Source organism: Berghia stephanieae, chromosome 2, assembly GCF_034508935.2.
Source record: "Berghia stephanieae isolate SIO BIC M18660-M18661 chromosome 2, UCSD_Bste_1.3, whole genome shotgun sequence".
In the NCBI taxonomy this organism is placed as follows: Eukaryota; Metazoa; Mollusca; class Gastropoda; order Nudibranchia; family Aeolidiidae; genus Berghia; species Berghia stephanieae.
Window position 1 is genome coordinate 100,361,891 of NC_088361.1, and position 20,947 is coordinate 100,382,837.

A 20,947-nucleotide genomic window follows, 5' to 3' on the forward strand; every position below is an offset into this window, starting at 1 on the left:
CCACATCAAAAATATTATTTATTTTTATTATTTTTAAAAATTAATACTTGTGGGCGGGGCAAAGTTCAGTGCTTATAAAAAGGTCTTACATTCTCTCACCATACTCAGGTGTAAAATAGATATCTCACAGCGTTGTCTCTGTCGAAAGGAAATCATAAATGCGCTTTAATGGGATCCTCATACATTCATTTTCAGCGTTGATGCTGAGCTGGACCTGTTGTAAAGCACTCTGAGCACATCTAGTGGACATTGCGGTATATAAATGCTTTTTCTTTGTGTATGCTCATGTTAGTAAAATGATTTGTAGACAGTGTTCAACTCTACCAGAAAATAGCACGATTAGTGTGTACCATCCTTCCAAGGCCCACTGATAACATTACGAAAGTCTCTCTCACGCGCCATAGAGTTTCAAATGTATTTATTTATTTATTTTTTAATGGATTTTACGACGCTTGCAACACATTTAGGTTATATCAGCGTCAGTAAAAAGGAAGAAAAAGGAATAGTATTTTAAACCACCCAAGACTAAAGTAAGATAAAAGATAATAAGTTTAAATAGGGAACAGAGGTAGATTCAAGACCATACCATTAATGTACTTAGTTTGAGATCACCTAAAAATTCTATGCACATGATCCGCCCACTAAGAGGAATACACTCAAGTGTTTACAAGAAATGTTCAAAGGAAATATAACAAAAAAAAAAAAAAAAACAACAAAAAAACAAAAACAAAAAAAAAAAAAAAAAAAAAAAAAAAAAAACACAAAAAAAAACCCCCAAAAACAAACTATCCATGCATAACATCTGATTTACAAGAAAAACCAATATCAACTCCTAAAACTAAAACTATACTCTTGACTATTTCCTCTCACCCAAAGACTCCGGCAAAGGGTCAGGACAAACCAAGCAATCCTATTCCAAGACAAAACAGAAAGCAACTCCGAAAACATATATAGCGGATTGGAAGGCTCAGCAAATGACCCCCTGTCCATCATAGAATTGCTTATTTAACAAAATAATGTCAACAAAGAATAATACATTTAAAACTTTAATTTAGTGACATCCTTTCTTACAAGAAAAGGAAGCTTACAAAGATTGTTGAGGTTTATTTATTTATTTTTTACTTCTATTGCTATAAAAATACATCTTGGGTACGCAGTATCATTAAGTCTTTACATATCAAACATTGTTGTTTTTATATTTTAAAGGGCTTTACGGCGCTTGCAAAGCATTTAGATCATATCAGCGCCAGTAAAAAGGAAGAAAATTTGATAGTAAAAAGTTATAGAATTACAATAAAAGTGCCCAAGAAAAGGGAAGACCAAGGGGAATTAGTTCAAATAGGGAACAAGAGCACACCATCAGTGTTCTTAGTTTAAGACCACCTAAATGTTTCATCCTGACACAAACATATGTCCCACCAAGAGGAACCCACTCAAATGTTTACAAATCATATATCTATAAAACAAAAATAATACAATGCATAGCAGAAAGATGATTTACAAGACAAAAAAACATATCAACTCGCAAAACCATACATTTGACTGCTTCCCTCCCAGCCAGGGTATCCGACCAGGGCCAGGACAAAATTCCAAGACAAAGACAAAAAGCAAGCTGGAAAAAAAATATAGGAGAATAGATGACACAGTAAGTGCCCCCCTGCCCACTATGGGAGGTCAGGAACTCCACCCAGATATCAGACATTCAAGTATGTCATAATGACGGCAAACATAAAATTTACAAGGCAATTTCCTTGAACAGCAATGAGCAATCAGTCAGTATTTAGTGGACCAAGAATTCGATGGTCTCAATCGAAACCACAATGATAATTCTTTAATGTCAACAATGAATTTCAATCCAAACAGAATTTTTCATATTCAGAGATGTATTCCGTTTATAGCAGTTAACTACACAATGCTATTTTTTTTTATGTCGTCAGTTTCTCCCTCATGATTGTCTCCCCTGTTTCTTTTATTCTATTAAAACGGTAAGTTGCCAAAGTATTGTTTTTAAGCGTTTTACGTCGCTTGCGACACAGTTAGGTAATTTAGCGCTGGTAAAGAGGAAGAAAATAGGATAGTCAAAAAAAGTTATAGATTTACAAAAGAAAGAACACAGGAATAAGTGAGACAAAGGGAAAGGGCTCAAATCGGGCACAGATGTCGATTCCAAGAGTTTACTATCAGTGTTCTAAGTTTGAGATCATCCAAAAGTCTCACCCAGACACAAACACAAGTCTCCACAAACAGGAATCCACTCAAATGTTTACAATATTATAATATACTTAAAACTTACAAAAAATAACAGTTCCTAACAGAGAGATCATTTACAAAAAAACAAATATCATCTCCCAAAAACTACAACTATACATTTGACTGTTTTCCTCTCAGTCAGACACTCTGGCCAGGGCTACAAAACTAAGCAATCTCACTTCAAGACAAAGACAGAAAGCAACTCAGAAAACAGATGTAAGGGGATAGAAGACACAACGACCTCCTGCCCACCATGGGAGGTCGAAGACCCCCACCGAAGCCTACTTATTTGAAATCACCTAAAAGTCATCCAGACACAAGTACAGGGTCCAAGAGGAATAAACCCATAAGTTTACAGCATATATTCAAATTTAAAGCTATGAGTACATGACAGAAAGACAATAATATATATTTGACTGTTTTCTTCCCAGCCATGGATTTCTGCTAGGGCCAGGACAAAACCAAGTAACATCAATCCAAGACAAAGACAGGAAGCGCGTTGGAAAAAATAAAAAGATAAAGAAGGATAGAAGACACAACAAGTGCCTGAGAAAGAGAGAGAGAGAGAGAGAGAGAGAGAGAGAGAGAGAGAGAGAGAGAGAGAGAGAGAGAGAGAGAGAGAGAGAGAGAGAGAGAGAGAGAGAGAGAGAGGACAGTCGGTCCTCTCTCTCTCTCTCTGCCAGGTGGAGGGTGTCATGTCAATTGTATCCTAAGTTTGGCACTGACCTCGTGACTTTTTATTCTCTGTTTTCATCTGGCACTTCTCCATAACCTATTTTTCCTCATCAATAGTAATCATACATGTGATACAGTATTCGAACATAGTTTAAATCATACATTAATCTTGAATTGTTAATGATTTTACCATTTGAACCAAATACATTTGGTGGGTATATTCACGATCAAACAATTATCGTTGACATTAATGTCACTCAATAAAATTGAGTTTATTTTCACAACACCCCAATAAGGGGTAGTCATTAACCGATGACATCACAAAAACAAAGTGGGTGAAGAAAATGGCACATGAATATGAAAGTGTTGATGACATTTTTCACACGTACAAAAGTTTAAAAATTACATTAGAAAGATATATTATTATGAGAGACAAAAGAACGTGGAGGGTGAAGAGTAGATTGTAAACAATATTGTGATTGTAATTCTTTTGTTTTTAGGGGTTTTACAGCGTCACGACACTGTTAGGTCATTTCATTTAGTACCAGTAAAAAGCAAGATGATAGAGAGGAAAAGTTGTAGATATGAAGTTAAAAGCACTGTGCAAATTTTGACATTACCTAAAATCCCATCCAGGCGCAAAGGATCCCGCAATGAAGGATACACTCACATGTTTACAAATTACGACATACAAAATAAAGTATACAAAACTAATAATTATAATAGAACATAACAATAACAGAGAGGTCATTTATCAAGGAAAATATCATCTCTTAATAATGTACTAAACACATTTGACTTTCTCCCTCCAAGCTAAGGATCCCCACCAGGACTAGGAAAAAAAGAGCAATGTCAATCCAGCACAAATATAGAGAGCAATACGGAAAGGAAAACATATGGGGGGATAGAAGACACACCAAGTGACCTCCTGCCCATAATGGGAGGTCAGAAGACCCCACCCAGGTGATTGTACTTGATTTAACAAATCATGCAATATTTTGTAGACCCAGTCTCACTGTCCTGTATATATTTGATACAGGGAAGACACGAGAAATTTTTACAACAGCATGAAAGTAGTCTAGAAAGACAGAGGTTTGTTTGTTTTTTGCTGTATATTGAATGCGGCAAGAAAGGGCACGCAAAAATGACAATTGATCATGCAGTAAATACTACATTTGATTTCATAACTCTCTCTCTCTCTCTCTCTCTCTCTCTCTCTCTCTCTCTCTCTCTCTCTCTCTCTCTCTCTCTCTCTCTTTCTCTTAAAAAGGTAAGAAACACAAATTGAAATAACGGAAAGAAGCTATCTCAGACTGGACTAACTGTTGAAATGTCTTTTTATGTTTTGGGCAGGAAATTCTTACTTCCTATATCCTTTGACTTTGATGTCAACTTGCCAAAGAATTCTCAAAGCTTTATTTTGGAAAGGTCGGGGGTACATTTTAGTTATTTGATAAATATAATAGATAAAAGGGAATAGAAGCTACAATTTAATTAACAAATACAGATAATGTGGATGTTATAGCTGTCCCTGTAACACGATGGATGAGACACTAAAAACGAAAGAGAGATGAGAGGGTGCCTTTTACTTGTTAGGGCGAATTAACAAAAAATCAATTTTGTTTTGTTGACAAAATGGAAACCTGGAAACGTCCCCGTCTTCTGTCTTCATTAATTAAATTGAAGATTCCATTCCATATCATTATTGTTATTCATTTCTCCCAGTTTCAAGCAGCAACACTTAAATTATTTGAAAAGTAGTAATTATTTTCTGACCAAAATTTTAAAAGACATTTTTTCAGTGTTGAGCAGAAGGGAGAAGAAAAGTGATAACTCGATGAGATACATATATCTTAAACGTATCAAGTTAATTAATTTAGACAAATTTACAAAACGTTTCTTCTTTTTAAAAAAATGTTTTTCATAACGAAAAGTCTCTTACCAAAATGATATCACAATGCAAATAAATTTTAAGTGGGCGGGAGGGGGGCTTGAATGCTGAAAACTTTTGCCATAATGGTAACCACAATGGAACATCTCTCTATAATATTGCACCAGCTACAGATGACTGCTATTCATTTAAAATCATGGTTATCAATGACTTAATCTTAAACCTTTCATAACAAGAATGGGTTTCTTTCAAATCATTATTTTCCCCCCATCATTGACCATTGTAGCCCCAAGTTGCAACACAGCAGTTGGAGTTTTTATTTTTTGGTGAAAATTGTTAGACGTGATGAAAGGCTACGGCTTTGAACTCTGCCCATATAATATTAATTGATTGAATAGAATTCTCAATATAAGCAGAAAATTGAGCAAATTTGTTTGATTGGCCATTCATGTAAACACGAAAGAAGTGAGCATTTCCTGACTAGCACTCTGATTTATCTTTGAACTGGTTATTCATCACATTTCCCGCCATTACGAATGCAGACTTAATTCAGTTTGGCCAGAAAACTTTTATTTTAGATGTTCTCAAATATGACCCTTCATATCATCACATTATGATATTTGAAGTGAAAGTGTTTGGGACAAAAGGTAGCAAAAAAGTGTGTTTTGTTAGTGCATGGCAGTATAGAGGTAGATTTTTATCATAAATTCAATTTTGAGACAACATTCACACATTCTACAATATTTTAAAATAATATTGAATTATTGTGGATCGACTTCTACAGCGACATCAGGTTCTTTCTTAAGTAGTTCCTCATACTCTGTGGCGTATTTGGGCATCCTGCATTGCTCGTCCTTGTATCCGTGACGGTCAATCTTTACACCTCTAGAGGGATTCTTGTAGTCTTTGAGTTGTACTCGGACCTAAAATGAAATAAGGAATGTATGTGACAAACTTTCTCAAACCAGCATTATGCAGGGTGAACCAAATACTAAAAATTGACTTTCAGGTCTAAGTGGAATTTTTTAAAAATCAAATAGTATTCAAATTTAATACCATTAAAAGTAAATTCAATTTCCTCCACAAAGCAATTGGATGCATATGACCTACGGTTCTTGTGGCACATTTATGTTATATAAGAAGTTATAGTAAAATTGAGGGAATAGTCTACATATTACAGATCTAGAGGTGAGCTGCTCTTTAAGATATTCCAAAGAAAAATTAAGTCACCATAACTAATTCAAATAACTAATTCAACAATAATAGATCCAAGAATAAATCATCTTCTGTAGTATCTAATACTATTTAAACGTATATCCAAAGAAAAATTAAGTCACCATAACTAATTCAAATAACTAATTCAACAATAATAGATCACAAGAATAAATCATCTTCTGTAGTATCTAATACTATTTAAACGTATATCCAGATACCAATCAAAAGAGACCTTAACTACTTGAGTGTTGAGTTAAAGTTTTGAAGTGCATAAGAATAGGGACTTCTATTGGCGCAAAGTCTGGATAACACATGCAATTTTTAAAATTTCTTTCAGAAATAATCGATCAGAATGCCTTAAACTTATCCCTTTTTCGAATGAAGAAAAGTTGAATTTTAAGAACTTTTGAAAAGAATGGGTGAAATCTTAAAATTAATGGGTGTTTTGTGAGTCTGAAGTGTTGGTATGCCAAGAAAATCACTTTATTTTCTTAATTTTTAAAATATCAATTTGACCTTAAAAAAAAGACTAATTGGCACGCCACTTCTTGTCTGTGAGCAAAGGGACTGGACATCACATTCAAGTGGTTAACAATATGATCCACTGTCAGACAACCAAGTCATCCCAGAGATGGATAGACAGTAGCAGTTAAGAAGGAAATTAAAAAAAAAAGTTTTATGTCATAAACATTACGAATTAAAAAAAAAATTTCAACTCGGCAGGTCTGATCTAAATTATCCTGACATACTACTGTTTTAAGGGAGAACATCATATTTGCATGAATTAACTTAGAAATATTTTAATGTATGCCCTTCCGCCACCACGACATCATAAGACATCGTCGCCTAGGCATTCCACGAAGGAATATAGATAATTCATCAAACAAGATGTCTGATGTCAACAAGGAATCACCCATGTTGTCCAAATGAGCAAATTGGGGGTTAATAATCTTGCCCAAGGAAAAAAACAAACAAACGAAGGTGCCTGAAGTGGGACTCGAAACCGGGACCTTCCGAGTCGCAGTGCAATGCCTTAACCACCTGGCCACTATCTCAGCATTGGTACTCACAAAAAAACTTTTCAACTGAAAATGACTTTTTATTTGATTCAGATTACTTACGTGGTCTCTGGAATTAACAGACGGACAGTTGGGGAAATAGTTGTATGGGAGAAGGAAAAAGTCCAGGTGGGCCCCAATGGTGGGGGTGATGGGAAGGTCCTCTGTGTGGGGAATATGGTGGATGCCACATGTTATCCAAAACACAAGATCCTGATAGAGAAGAAAGCAAGGATTATAGTATTTGTTAAGGCAATTTGAGATTAACACAGAATGGTATCTAATATATGACACAACACCTCAATCTAAACCAGTTGTCGAAAAGTGAATAAAATTATAGGATCAGAAGAGCGAAAGTTCAGTTTTTCTCACTTTAAAATAAAAAAGAAAAAACATATTTAATCTCATGAGTAAAATATATAAAGTTCAGCCAAATTTCATATTTTTTAAACTGTTAATTCAAATTCTAAACGACTAATTAGAGGTGGGCGGTAAAAAATTGTATTATACACAATATGAAATTGTATTCTTTTGAATTAATCCAATGCCTGAACACAAATATTGAAAATTATTTTTTTCTTAAAATTACAAAATTTTGTGAAAATTAAGTTTATTATCAATTCATTACTTATTTTACATGTCACATATCCCGTTCATATTAAGTTAATAAAAATTGTTGAATTTTTTTAATGGTCCACAGTTTTATGCATCCTAACATTTTCTTCAATTTGATATTGATATTTCATCATTCAGCTAAGGTTGTGACACTTTTCCAACGCATACAGTAATCTAGTATTTTGTAAGAATGAACCAGATAGAGAAAGTTCAGTTTACATTAAAAATCATCAGAATTATGAAATCATATCTTTTGGAGTTTCAAAAAAGAAGAAAAAAACAAACAAACAAAAAAAAACCAAACCCATTACTATTATTGAAAGCATCTAACTTTATCCCAGATATATATTCAAATATATATATATATATATATATATATATATATATATATATATATATATATATATATATATATATATATATATATATATATATATATATATATATATATATATAATATATCCATATATATTATATATTATATCCGACTTCCCTTGAAAAAAAAACAATGAAGAAACATGTTCCCTTCAGGATGATGTGAATCTTTTCAAGTGTTACGTTATATATATTTATAAACTCACCTGATCTACGATACTTTCATCATCCTCATAAAACTTGGAGAAATCCGTGACAAGATTCATACTGTCATACATTCCATAAGGGGAGCCGGACGTAATCTCATCATCCTTGTGCTTGGTGACGGTGAGTTGATGTCTGGCCCACGCAATAGTAGGCTCATTGTTCATGTTAGGGGGGACTAGTTGTTTGCTCATCCCGTTTATGTGGATTCTGTCATGACAAAGATATACTTTATTTGTGACTTGTGTCCAATGCAATAAATGTGAAGTTGTAAAGTAATCTAATATTATTCTCTTACTTTTACTCTTCTTACTCCTACCAATTAAATATTTAATTAACTTCTTATCATCGTCTTCATTATCATCCTAATCATTATCATCCTCATAGCTGTCATCTTTATCATCTTCATTGTCATCAACATAACGACCATCACCACCTTCATCATCATCCTCTTCATCATCATGATCATCATCATGATCATCATCATCATCATCATCATCATAAACATTATCATCATCATCAACAACAACGTTATCGTCATCATTACCACCATCATCGTCACCTGTAAGCTTTTGGTTGTCCCAGATTTGTTTTGACGTCATTGTTGTGTACAATGTGATATTTAGGGTGATCAAAATTAAACTTGTATAAGGCTTCTTTCTCCGTTTTTTTCAAACTCCTATCAAATTTTGTCTGATGATAATCCATTTTGTGAGGCTGAAAAACACAACGTGGAAAAGACCAACTAAAACATTAGTATATCAATAATTCATCAATATCAAAACTATTATAAAGGTAAGGTTTCACTCCTACATACTCTAGTTTAGTCGGTGCAGCAATAATAAAATTGAAAATCTGTTTTGAAATTAAATCAAGGCTACATAAAGACAGAAGGGCGCTGTCTAAATCAAAGTTGTTTTTGCTGGTCATGACTTCGCTTAAAAAGTATTTCATTTCTCAACCCAGAATCTTTTTTTTTCACTTTGATCTTAAGTTATCTTGCCGGGTGAGTCAGTTAACAGAAAGTGATTCGAAATTTTAAATATCCCGAAATGAGGGAATTTGAGTTTTTCACTCTTTGTCAAAACACGATATTTCCTCTTAACAATACAAACTAAACCACTGTCCATATTTCAGGTTACAAAATCAAGTTTTGGCACATAAATGACAGCGACATACTACCGTTTTGAGGCGATGGGTAACAAATATTGTAATTTGAAATTATATTTTCGAAATGGAAAAATGTGTCCAAGTTAATGCAATGTTCTCATTGGTTCTTGTGAACAGCAAAATGGAAATGTGGAGTATAACATAAGATAAAGCCTCCCTTCAACCTTATCAATAGGAACCCCCAATTGCATAAGCTAATTATAACCGATTACAGCTGAAAGTAGAAGATGATGGCACTTATGAATAAAAAAATATAAAAAGTTAATCCTGTATGCAAAGTGTAACTGGGAACACTTATCTTATCTATCTTATCAAAAGCTAACTAGGGTGGTTTATCATTTCAATGCCTTATACATCACATGCTATTGAAACAATCTTAGTGAGTAACATTTGATAAACACGGATACTAATCATATTCATATCTTAATAATTGCAACTCTTTGTCTAACAATTTCTTTAAATGTTAATAGAACGAGCATTATATATTTCAATTTAAACACTATTCCAAATATGAGCTGTGCAAGTTATTTCTAACACTTACATGTCTTAACTGAACTAATTCAGGTTTAATATCGAGAGTTTCATATCGATTGGACGTTCCAGAAACATCCAAATCAGCTTTAAAACTAAAAAGATGGTTGTGTAGAGGGGCTGTGTAATTCCCCATTGTCCGCCATCCATAGGGACGCTCGGCGTCATGGAACACAGAAGGAAGGATGTAGCCTGGGATGATATGGAATAAATGAACATTTAAAAAATAGAAACAAACATGTACTTTTCAGAGATGCAATATGATTTTTGGAAAAAACAAAACAACCTGAAAATGAGTGGAAACATCACATCTTGCATAAAACAAACCTAGTAAACGAGGAAACAAAAACCCAGCGATCTTAACTCTCCTTGTACTTTTCTGTGCATGTGTTTGATGCATCATTTCCAATAATATTCATTTCTGCCTTGAGAAGAAGGACCTTCAGTGGTCCAATGCTTTACACAATGCTTCGTCTATAACGGACCATATTTCCGTATCGTGCAGAGATACCCTTGTTCTATGTAATAATCATTTTGAACCTGAGTACGGTGAGAAAGTGTAAATTCCAAGGACCCATGTACGATCCATAGCAGGACTTGAACCTTTGACATACTCATCATAAGCCGACTGTCATACCACCGAACTAAAAATTCCATTTGCATCAGTGGCGCGCGTGGCGAGAGAGTAAGTAAGAGAGAAAAAGAAGAAGAAGAAGAAGAAGAAGAAGAAGAAGAAGAAGAAGAAGAAGAAGAAGAAGAAGAAGAAGAAGAAGAAGAAGAAGAAGAAGAAAAAGAAGAAGAAGAAGAAGAAGAAGAAGAAGAAGATTCAACAAGTGACAAATAAATATCCAACTTGAAATCCTCACCTGTGCTTAGAACCCTGGTTTGTATGGCCCCTGTCTGATGGAACATGAAGTCTACAATGTAATCATAATTGCCTACAGTTTGGATGGACCTCAGGACGAGAGAGGAATCCAGCATACCCCCGTAGAACGACCCTTCACCGTAGGAATAGGACAAATGACGACGGGTGGGATAGCCATTCATGCTTTCGAATAGACAAAATCCTCGCTTAAATTCTAGAGGTTCTGTCTGGTCCATAGCCGGGAAGGTCTGGAAAGAATTATTTAATCATAGAATTTTATTACCAATCATCTCAATACAGTCTCATATTTGGATGAACCAGGATACCTAATACCAGACCTGCCTACTATTAAGAATAATTCGTAGAATTATGAAATTTTGATTCCAATTTCAGAACTTTATGAGCATCTCAAAGTCAATAAAACTTATTTAAATTAAAAGTTGATGGCACACTACATAATCTTAAGGATTTGAAGTGATATTTATTCTCTGTGAAAGTAAATTGTTGCTCTATAAAGTTAATTATAACGACTACAATTTTTATCTCCTAAAAACCATGAATTTTTAATCTTTTGAGTAAGAAGGTCAGCTAAAACGGAATTTTAAGCTTGAGTTTCCATGAATGCTCACATTAATTAGAATGAGTCTTGTTTCTCAAACATAAAAAAATCTGAAATTTCCGAAAATTCTGATCATTTTGCCTTTAAACTCAGTTTTCTGTGTCTAATTTATTCTAGCCTAATACCAGAAATGCACAAATTTGCTGGTCTGATAGCCAAATGCAATTATGGGCTTGATTTAACATTGTTGTAATGGACAGTATTTTGCATTGGTTTGAGAGTATTTCCATTACTTTAATGAGGTCGTAACAATTTGTCTAACTGACCTATAAATAAGTACACCTCAACAATAATCATTTGACAAGTGGGTCATATTAATCAAAATAATTAGAATCACAATTTTAAACATTTATGACTCATCTCCATAATCTACTATTATGTTAGAATGGACGAAATAAACGTCAAAAATGTAAAGTAAAAATAATAAAAAATATAAAACTTCAATTTAATTTTTTTTTTAATGTTCAATTTGAAGAGACTCTATTCATTTTATTTGATTATTATTTTAATGTGATTAAAAATATTAACCCCCCCCCCCCCCCAAAAAAAAAAAACAACAAAAAAACAACAAAAAACAAAAAACAAAACAAAACAAAACAACCCCCCCCCCCCAAAACAAAAAAACAAAAAAAAAAAACAAAAAACAACAACAACAACAACAACAACAAAACAACAAAAAAAAAAAAACACCCCAAAAAAAACAAAAAAAAAACCCCCAAAAAACAATAAACCAAACCACCCTAGAAGGCCGTTTGTAACAATTGTTAAGCAATCCTTAGTGTCGTCATTATCATCATAATCATGAACATCCTCAAAACCACCACCACCACAACGACCATCATCATCATCATCATCATCATCATCATCATCATCATCATCATCATCATCATCATCACCATCATCATCATCATTATCCATAAGTTCATCATCCTCATCATCATTATTATCATTACCATCATTATCCATAAGTTCATCATCCCCATCAAGAACACAATAACACAACAATGGAGAGAACAACGAGAGCGAGAGAAGGAGAGAGAGAGAGAGAGACAGAGAGAGAGAGAGAGAGAGAGAGAGAGAGAGAGAGAGAGAGAGAGAGAGAGAGGGGGGGGGGGGGGGGGTTACCTGACTGATGAATGTTGCTGTGTCTGGACAATCACCGCCTGGGATGAGTGACCTTGACATCATGCCCAACGCGGCACTAGAGTCTGTGTAGTCTGTGTTACGCTAATGATGAAAAAAGTATCATCATCATCATCATCATCATCGTCATCATCTTCATCAATATTTTCAGCTTCATATCAAAAAACACAATGAATGATATGAGATGGAGAGAGAGAGAGAGAGAGAGAGAGAGAGAGAGAGAGAGAGAGAGAGAGAGAGAGAGAGAGAGAGAGAGAGAGAGAGAGATGAACGTACAAAAAAGGGGAAATAAATAGTAGGCAGACATTATTTCAAATTGATATACCAGGCAATAATTCGGGGCACAGCTTTGCCGCCCTGTTGGACGAAATAGAGATATCTCCGTCCTTGACATCAAATTGATAATCTGCGTCTATAAATGACATCATTTCCTGAAATGTATCCATCCAGTGTGTAGCCTAGATTTTTTTTATGAACCTCCCACCACCCACATCACTCAGCAATAATTGGGTGGCTGGATCCTTCACATTTGGCGGAATGTTCTTTGCAATCAACTAGTATCCTATCCAAATGGTCGCAAGCAATAGCGAAAGTCCGTATTATACTGCAGTAATCGGGCTAAGCTCCGGATTCACGGGCTCAACCCCCCCCCCCCCACCCCCCTTTCCCTTGTCATCATTTGATTATGTACCTGTTTCGGGTTGAAAGAAGAGTAGAAAACAGCAATCTCATTGAGACCTAACTCAAATGCAATTCTCTCTCCCCTATACCGGATGTTGTTGATTACAGGGCCTGTGACTGGAGACATACGGAAATTAAACTTCCATCCCAAGTAATCCACCTGTGGACAATATGGAAGACATAATGAATGAATTACGTGTTTTTAAATCAACGCATTATCGTCATTATCATCATCATCATCATAATCATCATCGTCATCATCATCATCTTCATCCTCCTCCTCCTCACCACCATCATCATCATCCCATCATCATCATCACCATCATCATCACCTTCTTCATCATTGTCTTCAAACTCATTCCTTCTCACCTCCCTGTGTTTGATAGAATATCTCTTCCCATCAGGTTCAACCAGAGTTGGAGGTCGCTGTGGTTTGTCCGGCACTGGATCACCACGGAGATAAAGGGATGAAAAGGAGTCTTTGGCGTCTACCTCTGGTGGATGTAATTTGACTTTTTCTATGCTGGAAGAGATGATCAACAAGACTATGAAAAAAAAAGAGATTATTGACTTTTTTGTTGTTGGCATTTATATGCGATTTTGTGTACTTAAATTATCCATGTATCAATTTGATCTTTCTTTCGTTAGTATTCACTACTATATATCTGCATATAGAATGACAGGGCATTAAAATGTCTTTTGGTAACACTGTTCACGATTATGATATGCTAGTAATTACAATTTTTAACGGAAATTAAACATGACCAATTGTCTCAAAACAGTATTGTAACCGAGTGAGTATGATTTTCTAAATTGAATTCTAAGTCTAACTGAAATATGTTGAGTTAAGACAAATGCCATAAAAGAAGAGAATAAGTTTTATTTCTTGAAATTTCACAAAACGTTAACATCCGAAATCTATTTATTTTGACTTTCTAAAGAAATATAATCCACAATGTCGTCACGGACTGGTCAACGCATATGTCATATCGCCACTGCTTTGTGAGTGCGAGTTGTGGACGTTAGATTCAGATGCACAAAAAGAATTGAAGCTTTTTTGATAAAAATGACGTGTTGTTTTTTTTTTTTTTTTTGGACATATTATGGGGGGAAGTAGGAGCATCGCAAATCCCGTGGTTTCCGGTTTCATCGAAGGAAAGAGAGCAAGAGGGAGACAGAGGATCGCACACATCAAACATCTACGAGTATATTGAACCTGCCAAACAGCTTTCATTTGTTAATAAGTGCAGAAGATCGAACCGAATGGTGATAGCTGTTCAGTGATTTGTCTGCTAATACAAGTTATTTTTGATGCTATACCATAAGCTTAAATACTCACAACATCCGCCTTCCAGATAAAGCGTAGAAAACACACAGCTCAATGTGTAACTTTAAACGTTTATAGTCTGATTGATAGAATTTAGTGAAAACTCATCATTAAAATAGCTGGCTAAAAACAATAACAAAGAGCTGGATGACATCAAATTCATTCCTTCAGAATGATGATTAGTCGAGGACGGTATAAAATAAATTCAACCTCCAACAAATTGTACATTGAAGAATAAAATCCAAATCATGACAGGTCCAGAATACTGTTAGCCTTGAGGATAAGCTAAAGTTTGGAATAAAAATGTGAACAAAAACTTAAATCATTGAGGTTAAAGCATGCTGGTCAGGTTGATTCCACCTCGTCGTCAAGGAAAGACTTGAATTCAATTTTGTTCATTAGTTCATTTCGACATGAAACCGCAGCGGGTTACAAATATTGTAAAAGAACAATAACAAAGCAAAGAAGTATAAAAAGCAATGACGCCACGACCCCCCCCCCCCAAAAAAAAAAAAAAAAAAAAAAAAACAAAAAAAAAAACAAAAAACAAACAAACAAAAAAAAAAAACAAAAAAAAACAAAAAAAAAAAAAAAAAAAAAACAAAAAAAAACAAAAAAAAAAAAAACAACAAAACAAACAAAAACAAAACAAAGAACAAAACAAACAAATACAAAAAAAAATGAACCCTAGAAAAACACACTGAAAGTATCACACACATTCACTGCAAACGTCCATGAGACAGCGCAGCCATATTCAATTGGTTCATAGGATCCAAAGTTAAACGACTCATTTTTTGTGTTGCAATTTTTAGTGACCATCTCGCATGTATGATAAAGAAAAGCTTCAAACCTGTTCTGGTCATATTTGGTGACGAAATCCTCAATACTTTCAAAAAACTGATTGTTGTACCAGATCTTGATAAGTCTGTATTCATCGGGGTTGACGCTGGTGAGGTCAACGAGCAAACCGAGATCTAATGGGTAGCCAGCATAATACTCTATGTTGTAGAAGATGGTCAGCCACATGTGTCTGACATTGAGGTCCTTCACAATATTTGAACCCACTGGACCAGGGTAAAACTTGAGACAGTGTCTACCTTCACAGTCGCTGAAAGATGCATCAAAACTGTCACGGATGATGCGTCCAATCTGATTTGGAGATCAGAGTAAATATAGAATAGAAATTGAATTCGTATAATAAATATATTTTACAATAATTGAATGTTATAGAAGTTTTCAAAATTAATAAATCCATCGCGATGACAGGATACCTTTATTCCACACCTAAAAGTAAGATTCTTGGATTTGTCGTAACCAATAGATTGTAAAAGGCTTGTATTTTGTAATGAATTGAAACTATTAGTAATGATCATTTTTAGAAAATATAAATTTGTTTCTTCATCATCAAAACTTATCAGAATGCCATGCCCACCTGGAAGGCCTTTTTTTGGTTTGATTTGTATTGATACAAACAAAAAGATTATTTCAAATAGCCAAATCAGTCATATTTTCACCTTCGTTTTAATTAAGCCAATGAAATGAGCGGAAATAAGCAACTGCTTAATAATATCTTTAATCAACAGACTCGAAAACATATTCAGCGAAAACGTTTTTACTTAGACATGGTAGGCTTTTTCTATATTATGGGTAGAATATTATAAAATTTTATACTCTTGCCTTTTGTTTTTTGTAATTCATTGAGTGTCCCCAATATAGAATAAAGATATAGATGTTTTATTGGGGAGTGTAATGGGTTGTGGATAGTAAAAATTTCCTCCTGTGGGGACATGTAAACTGTCGAGCACTCTATGTGATTCGAGCTAATTCCCCTCAACCGTATCTTATATATATATATATATATATATATATATATATATATATATATATATATATATATATATATATATATATATATATATTGTGTGTGTGTGTGTGTGTGTGTGTGTGTGATAAAACGATAAATATACACCAATCCGACCTACCTGTTTCTCAATCTTTGGGAAGAGATAGTCGTATATATCTGTCCAATCAGCCGGGAGCATAATGGGTCTCAGGGTATATTCTATCGGGTTTCTTCTATTGTTGGACTTGTACAAAGGACATTGGGTCACATCTGGCAAGGGACCACAAACTAGCTCCTGAACGACTGCAGGCTTCAAATCACGACGGTATATGATCACTCTCGCCTGTCTGTCAGGCTGAGGCCCCTTTCCCGCTAAGAAGGCTTGCACTTTGGCTTTTGGTGCCGGGAGAAGCTCCATTGTGTAGATAACAGCGTCTGACCACTTTGCTTCTTCAGCGGGTTTGAGTTTTGTCGACGGATCATGTTGTAGAAATTTCACAATGCTTTTTATTTCCTTCTTGGTCAGATCATGGAAAGGCCCTGGCTCATCTGGTTCCGACAAATCCATGGGTCTTTTCACCGAGTTGGACCCTGATCCACATACAGGTGTTCCTTGGCCATCCTTCTGCCCAATCCCTAGAACGACGACCCCGACGAGAAGACCAATGCTTAGGCAAATAAAGATGATGGCAATCACCTTCCATGGAACTGTCTGTTTGCGATATCGGACATCTTTCACCTCGTCTGAGTCAAAACCTGTAGGGAAATCAGGAACTGATTGATAATTGTAACCAATGGCCTCAAAACGGTATTATGTCAGGGTAGATTTGATGCCTACAATTGAAGTTTAGCTTTACTTATGACAGTTGTAATGAAAAAAATATCATAATTGAGGAGAGTGAGATTCGTTTCTTAAAGTTCAAAAACTTAATTTTTTAATTCCCCATAATTTTGACCTTTAACTAGTTTTTCTCTCGTCTAGTTCATTCCGACATAAAACCAGACAACCACGGTAAGTCAGAATTAAATAAAAATATATAACACCTTCAGGTTCAGGTCTCCTGTAAGGACACATTTGAAAACATGATCTCGGTATTATCAATATCAAAAACGGAGCAAAATATGACAATATATATATATATATATATATATATATATATATATATATATATATATAATATATATATATATATATATATATATATATATATCCTTTCTGAAAAAAATATAACATTGTGGAGATCATTGTGCTATTTGAGTCAATAAAAAAATTATACGGAGCACAACTCTACTGAAAGATTTGAAAATTAGATATCTATGTACTTTTTACAGATCTAGATAAATAAACAGATAACTTAATTTCCTTTTATAATTTAAAGTCTGTTTGAAAGTTCGTTAAGCCAAACAGATATCATAAAAAAATTTACCGACGACACTAACACTTTCAAAATCAACCAATTTCTACACTGTAAAAAGTTGTCAGTTTGGCGTTTTTAAGCAAATCGTTGCATTCGAAATAATGTATTCACTTAATTACTTTAAGGATTTCAGACCTACACTAAGTTTTCAACAGTTTTCATCTATTAATGACATCAAGTATTATTATTGCCCCTTTGATGCTTTCAATATGATGGTTTCGGGTGGATAATACCCAGGTTTAACCTATGGCCACACCCTCAAATCTACTGTCCAGTAGAGTCCTTACTTCCGTTGTGTTGTTGATTTAGCGGTGATCAGTGTTATGTAGTAGTGTGTTCTCATTGCGTGTATGTTTGTGTGTGTGTGTGTGCGTGTGTGTGTTGTGTGTGGTGTATACATGTGTGTGTGTGTGTGTTCTGGAATGTTGTTGCGTGGAAAAAAGGGGGGTGGGTGTGTGTCCATCAAGTACAGAAATTCCTGAGCAAGGAGGGGCGGGTGTTTGTTAGGAACTGTCAGATTGGTATTTTTCAGCAAATCGTGGCATTCATAGTGATATTATTCACTTGATCACATGAAGGAGATTCGGATTTATAGAAATTTTAAATAAGTTTCACTGATTAACAACATCAACTAACATTACTGCTGGTATTACTGTCGTTTTTATGTCATCGATGTGATAATTATTGCCCTAGGAAATATTTAGTTAAACGTTGTCGGCAAACTGTCAATTGGTTCTGTCTAGCTTCTAGCCCGAACAAACCAAAAGTAGACAGATTCGGGTACTTGATATTTTTCGCGTCTGCTTCAGATTTTCATTTATTGACCTCACATAAGTTAAGTAAAGGGGAGACATTCCGAAAGCTCCTACATCCCCGGTATTCTTTCAAGTTGTATTTTCACCGTTGATCTTATGTCAGGCGTTTATTTATTCAATTTGTCATCATATAGAAGCATTTTAAAAACTCTAGAACAAGCCTTGATAGATTTGTGAAAGTTTAAAATTTCCTAATTTGACCATTGTTGTCATCATGGTTAAGGAGGTGTGGGTCCATGAGAGGGCAGGCCCTGTTTCGACGCCGGGTTTGCAACGCAATGTTGCAGTAGAGTTGCCAGAATATAACTAATTGTAGATATAGACTGCCTACGGGTCTCCAGCTTCGAATTTTTCCTGAGGGTTGTTTCCCGAAGTCTCTCACTTGAAAGAGTATTCCGCGAGACAGCGGAGGTCAGTTGTGACCACACTATTTATTAGGGATAGCTCCCTGAGACCTGTCTGGATACCATAGCGTATTCCACACGCCGGTGGGTCATGCATGCCCCAGACTTTAAGGGGGTCTCACCCCGAATGCAAAATCGCATTGCTGCGTCAGCTACTCCCAGCCGTGACGCCAGTTTCCCCATGGATGCGGGAAGAGGACCCGTATTATGCACTTGAAGATGTAACCTAGTCCACTCGTACAACAGCGGTGTCCTGAGACGACTGTTGCAGATGCCGTAAAGAGCAGAAAGCCACACGAAACAATCTTTGAAGCCGGAGATGACCTGGATCGACAAACATAATTTGGAGGTGTAGCCATAGGCTACTACTACTACTACCATTATTTTGAATCTCCGCCGCCATTTTAATTTGTGAAGTATTTAAGGTAGTGCAAAGCACTCCCAAGTAATGCGTGGTAAAGACTTGCGACTTATTGATTTTGATATCTACTGACTGATAAACTAAAATCATGCCGAATAAAGCATGGCAGCGACGACAAGCACATCGATTAAAATGCGCATCTAATCGTAATCAAGCTAATCAAGAAAATGATTCAGGCAAAATCGAATGAAAATAGTTCTTTCCCGCAAATTTGCGGGCTTTTTACAAGTACATATATATATATATATATATATATATATATATATATATATATATATATATATATATATATATATATATATTTAATTACATTAAATTTATGTACAGATGGTGTATGTATGTATGTATGTATGTATGTATGTATGTATGTATGTATGTATGTATGTATGTATGTATGTATGTATGTATGTATGTATGTATGTATGTATGTATGTATGTATGTATGTATGTATGTAGGTATGTATGTATGGATGGATGTATGGATCGATGGATGGATGGATGGATGGATGGATGGATGGATGGATGGATGGATGGATGGATGTATGTATGTATGTATGTATGTATGGATATATGCACTGTATGTATGTTATGTATGTTATGTATGTATGTTATGTATACTATTTATGAATGTTACTTATGTATTTTATGTATGTATGTTTTATATATATATATATATATATATATATATATATATATATATATATATACATATATATATAACTCACGTTTCAGCATACAATAATGAATGTTAAGGCTATGCACTTTACGAATGCTATGTATTATTAGTACAATATTAAAACAGCAAGCACAATCGATACATTTTAATGTTATAAACCTACCTTCCATTTGGTTATTCGTGACACCAACACGGGACATGGCCAAAAGATTTCAAACAATGAAATCCGACTGCATTGAGAACGTTTATATGCTTGACCCCAAATCTTTGATAAGATCCATTTCATATTTTAACAAAAACAGTTAAACAAAGACAGATAACGTTTGCACTATTTTCCCCATAGGCTTCAAAATCTTTCTTTTATTTATTATTATTTTTTTAAAGAGATAAGTTTATCTCGATTTCGTGTTTGAATTTGCCCCCGTTCCAATAAAAGAAATGAGAAACGACAACAGAGCCACTCGGATATGATGTCTGAACTTATCCTACCTTGAATAAATTATCATTTGTAATCCTCGAATTCAATCCCGTGTAATACTGAACATTGAATTTATAAGTCTTAATTATGAAAAACAATTATTTGAATACATACGAGCTATTGGAAAGAATGGATTTGGGTTAGTTTTTTTTTAACGACTTAGGTCTCAAATTTTGGAATCCTGTGTTCACTTTTAATTCAATTTTGGGAACTCGTTCCTTTCCCAAATAAAATATTATAATAGAGGCGGTGGGTCATACTTTGTACGTACGT

The 20,947-nt window shown here is 34.7% G+C and overlaps 1 protein-coding gene across 7 annotated transcripts in view; it reads right to left on the reverse strand.

Moving 5' to 3' along the window:
- Window positions 1–1,093: 1,093 nt before the first annotated feature.
- Window positions 1,094–20,947, reverse strand: part of LOC144966049 (putative amine oxidase [copper-containing]) — a 57,215-nt gene continuing 37,361 nt past the window's right edge. For 4 of the 7 annotated variants that reach the window (XM_078902054.1, XM_078902055.1, XM_078902058.1 and 1 more), the window contains 11 exons: window positions 16,602–17,218; window positions 15,470–15,768; window positions 13,662–13,815; window positions 13,303–13,452; window positions 12,594–12,695; window positions 10,851–11,097; window positions 9,995–10,176; window positions 8,846–9,000; window positions 8,286–8,493; window positions 7,153–7,302; window positions 3,166–5,739 (listed from right to left, as the gene is read on the reverse strand). In XM_078902054.1, the coding sequence (XP_078758180.1) occupies window positions 5,578–5,739; window positions 7,153–7,302; window positions 8,286–8,493; window positions 8,846–9,000; window positions 9,995–10,176; window positions 10,851–11,097; window positions 12,594–12,695; window positions 13,303–13,452; window positions 13,662–13,815; window positions 15,470–15,768; window positions 16,602–17,218 (2,426 nt within the window). In that variant the 3' untranslated portion in view covers window positions 3,166–5,577. Of the gene's footprint in view, window positions 2,797–3,059; window positions 5,740–7,152; window positions 7,303–8,285; window positions 8,494–8,845; window positions 9,001–9,994; window positions 10,177–10,850; window positions 11,098–12,593; window positions 12,696–13,302; window positions 13,453–13,661; window positions 13,816–15,469; window positions 15,769–16,601; window positions 17,219–20,359; window positions 20,561–20,947 lie in introns of those variants that run through there. The other 3 variants (XR_013644149.1, XR_013644148.1, XM_078902056.1) reach the window with 3 other exon arrangements.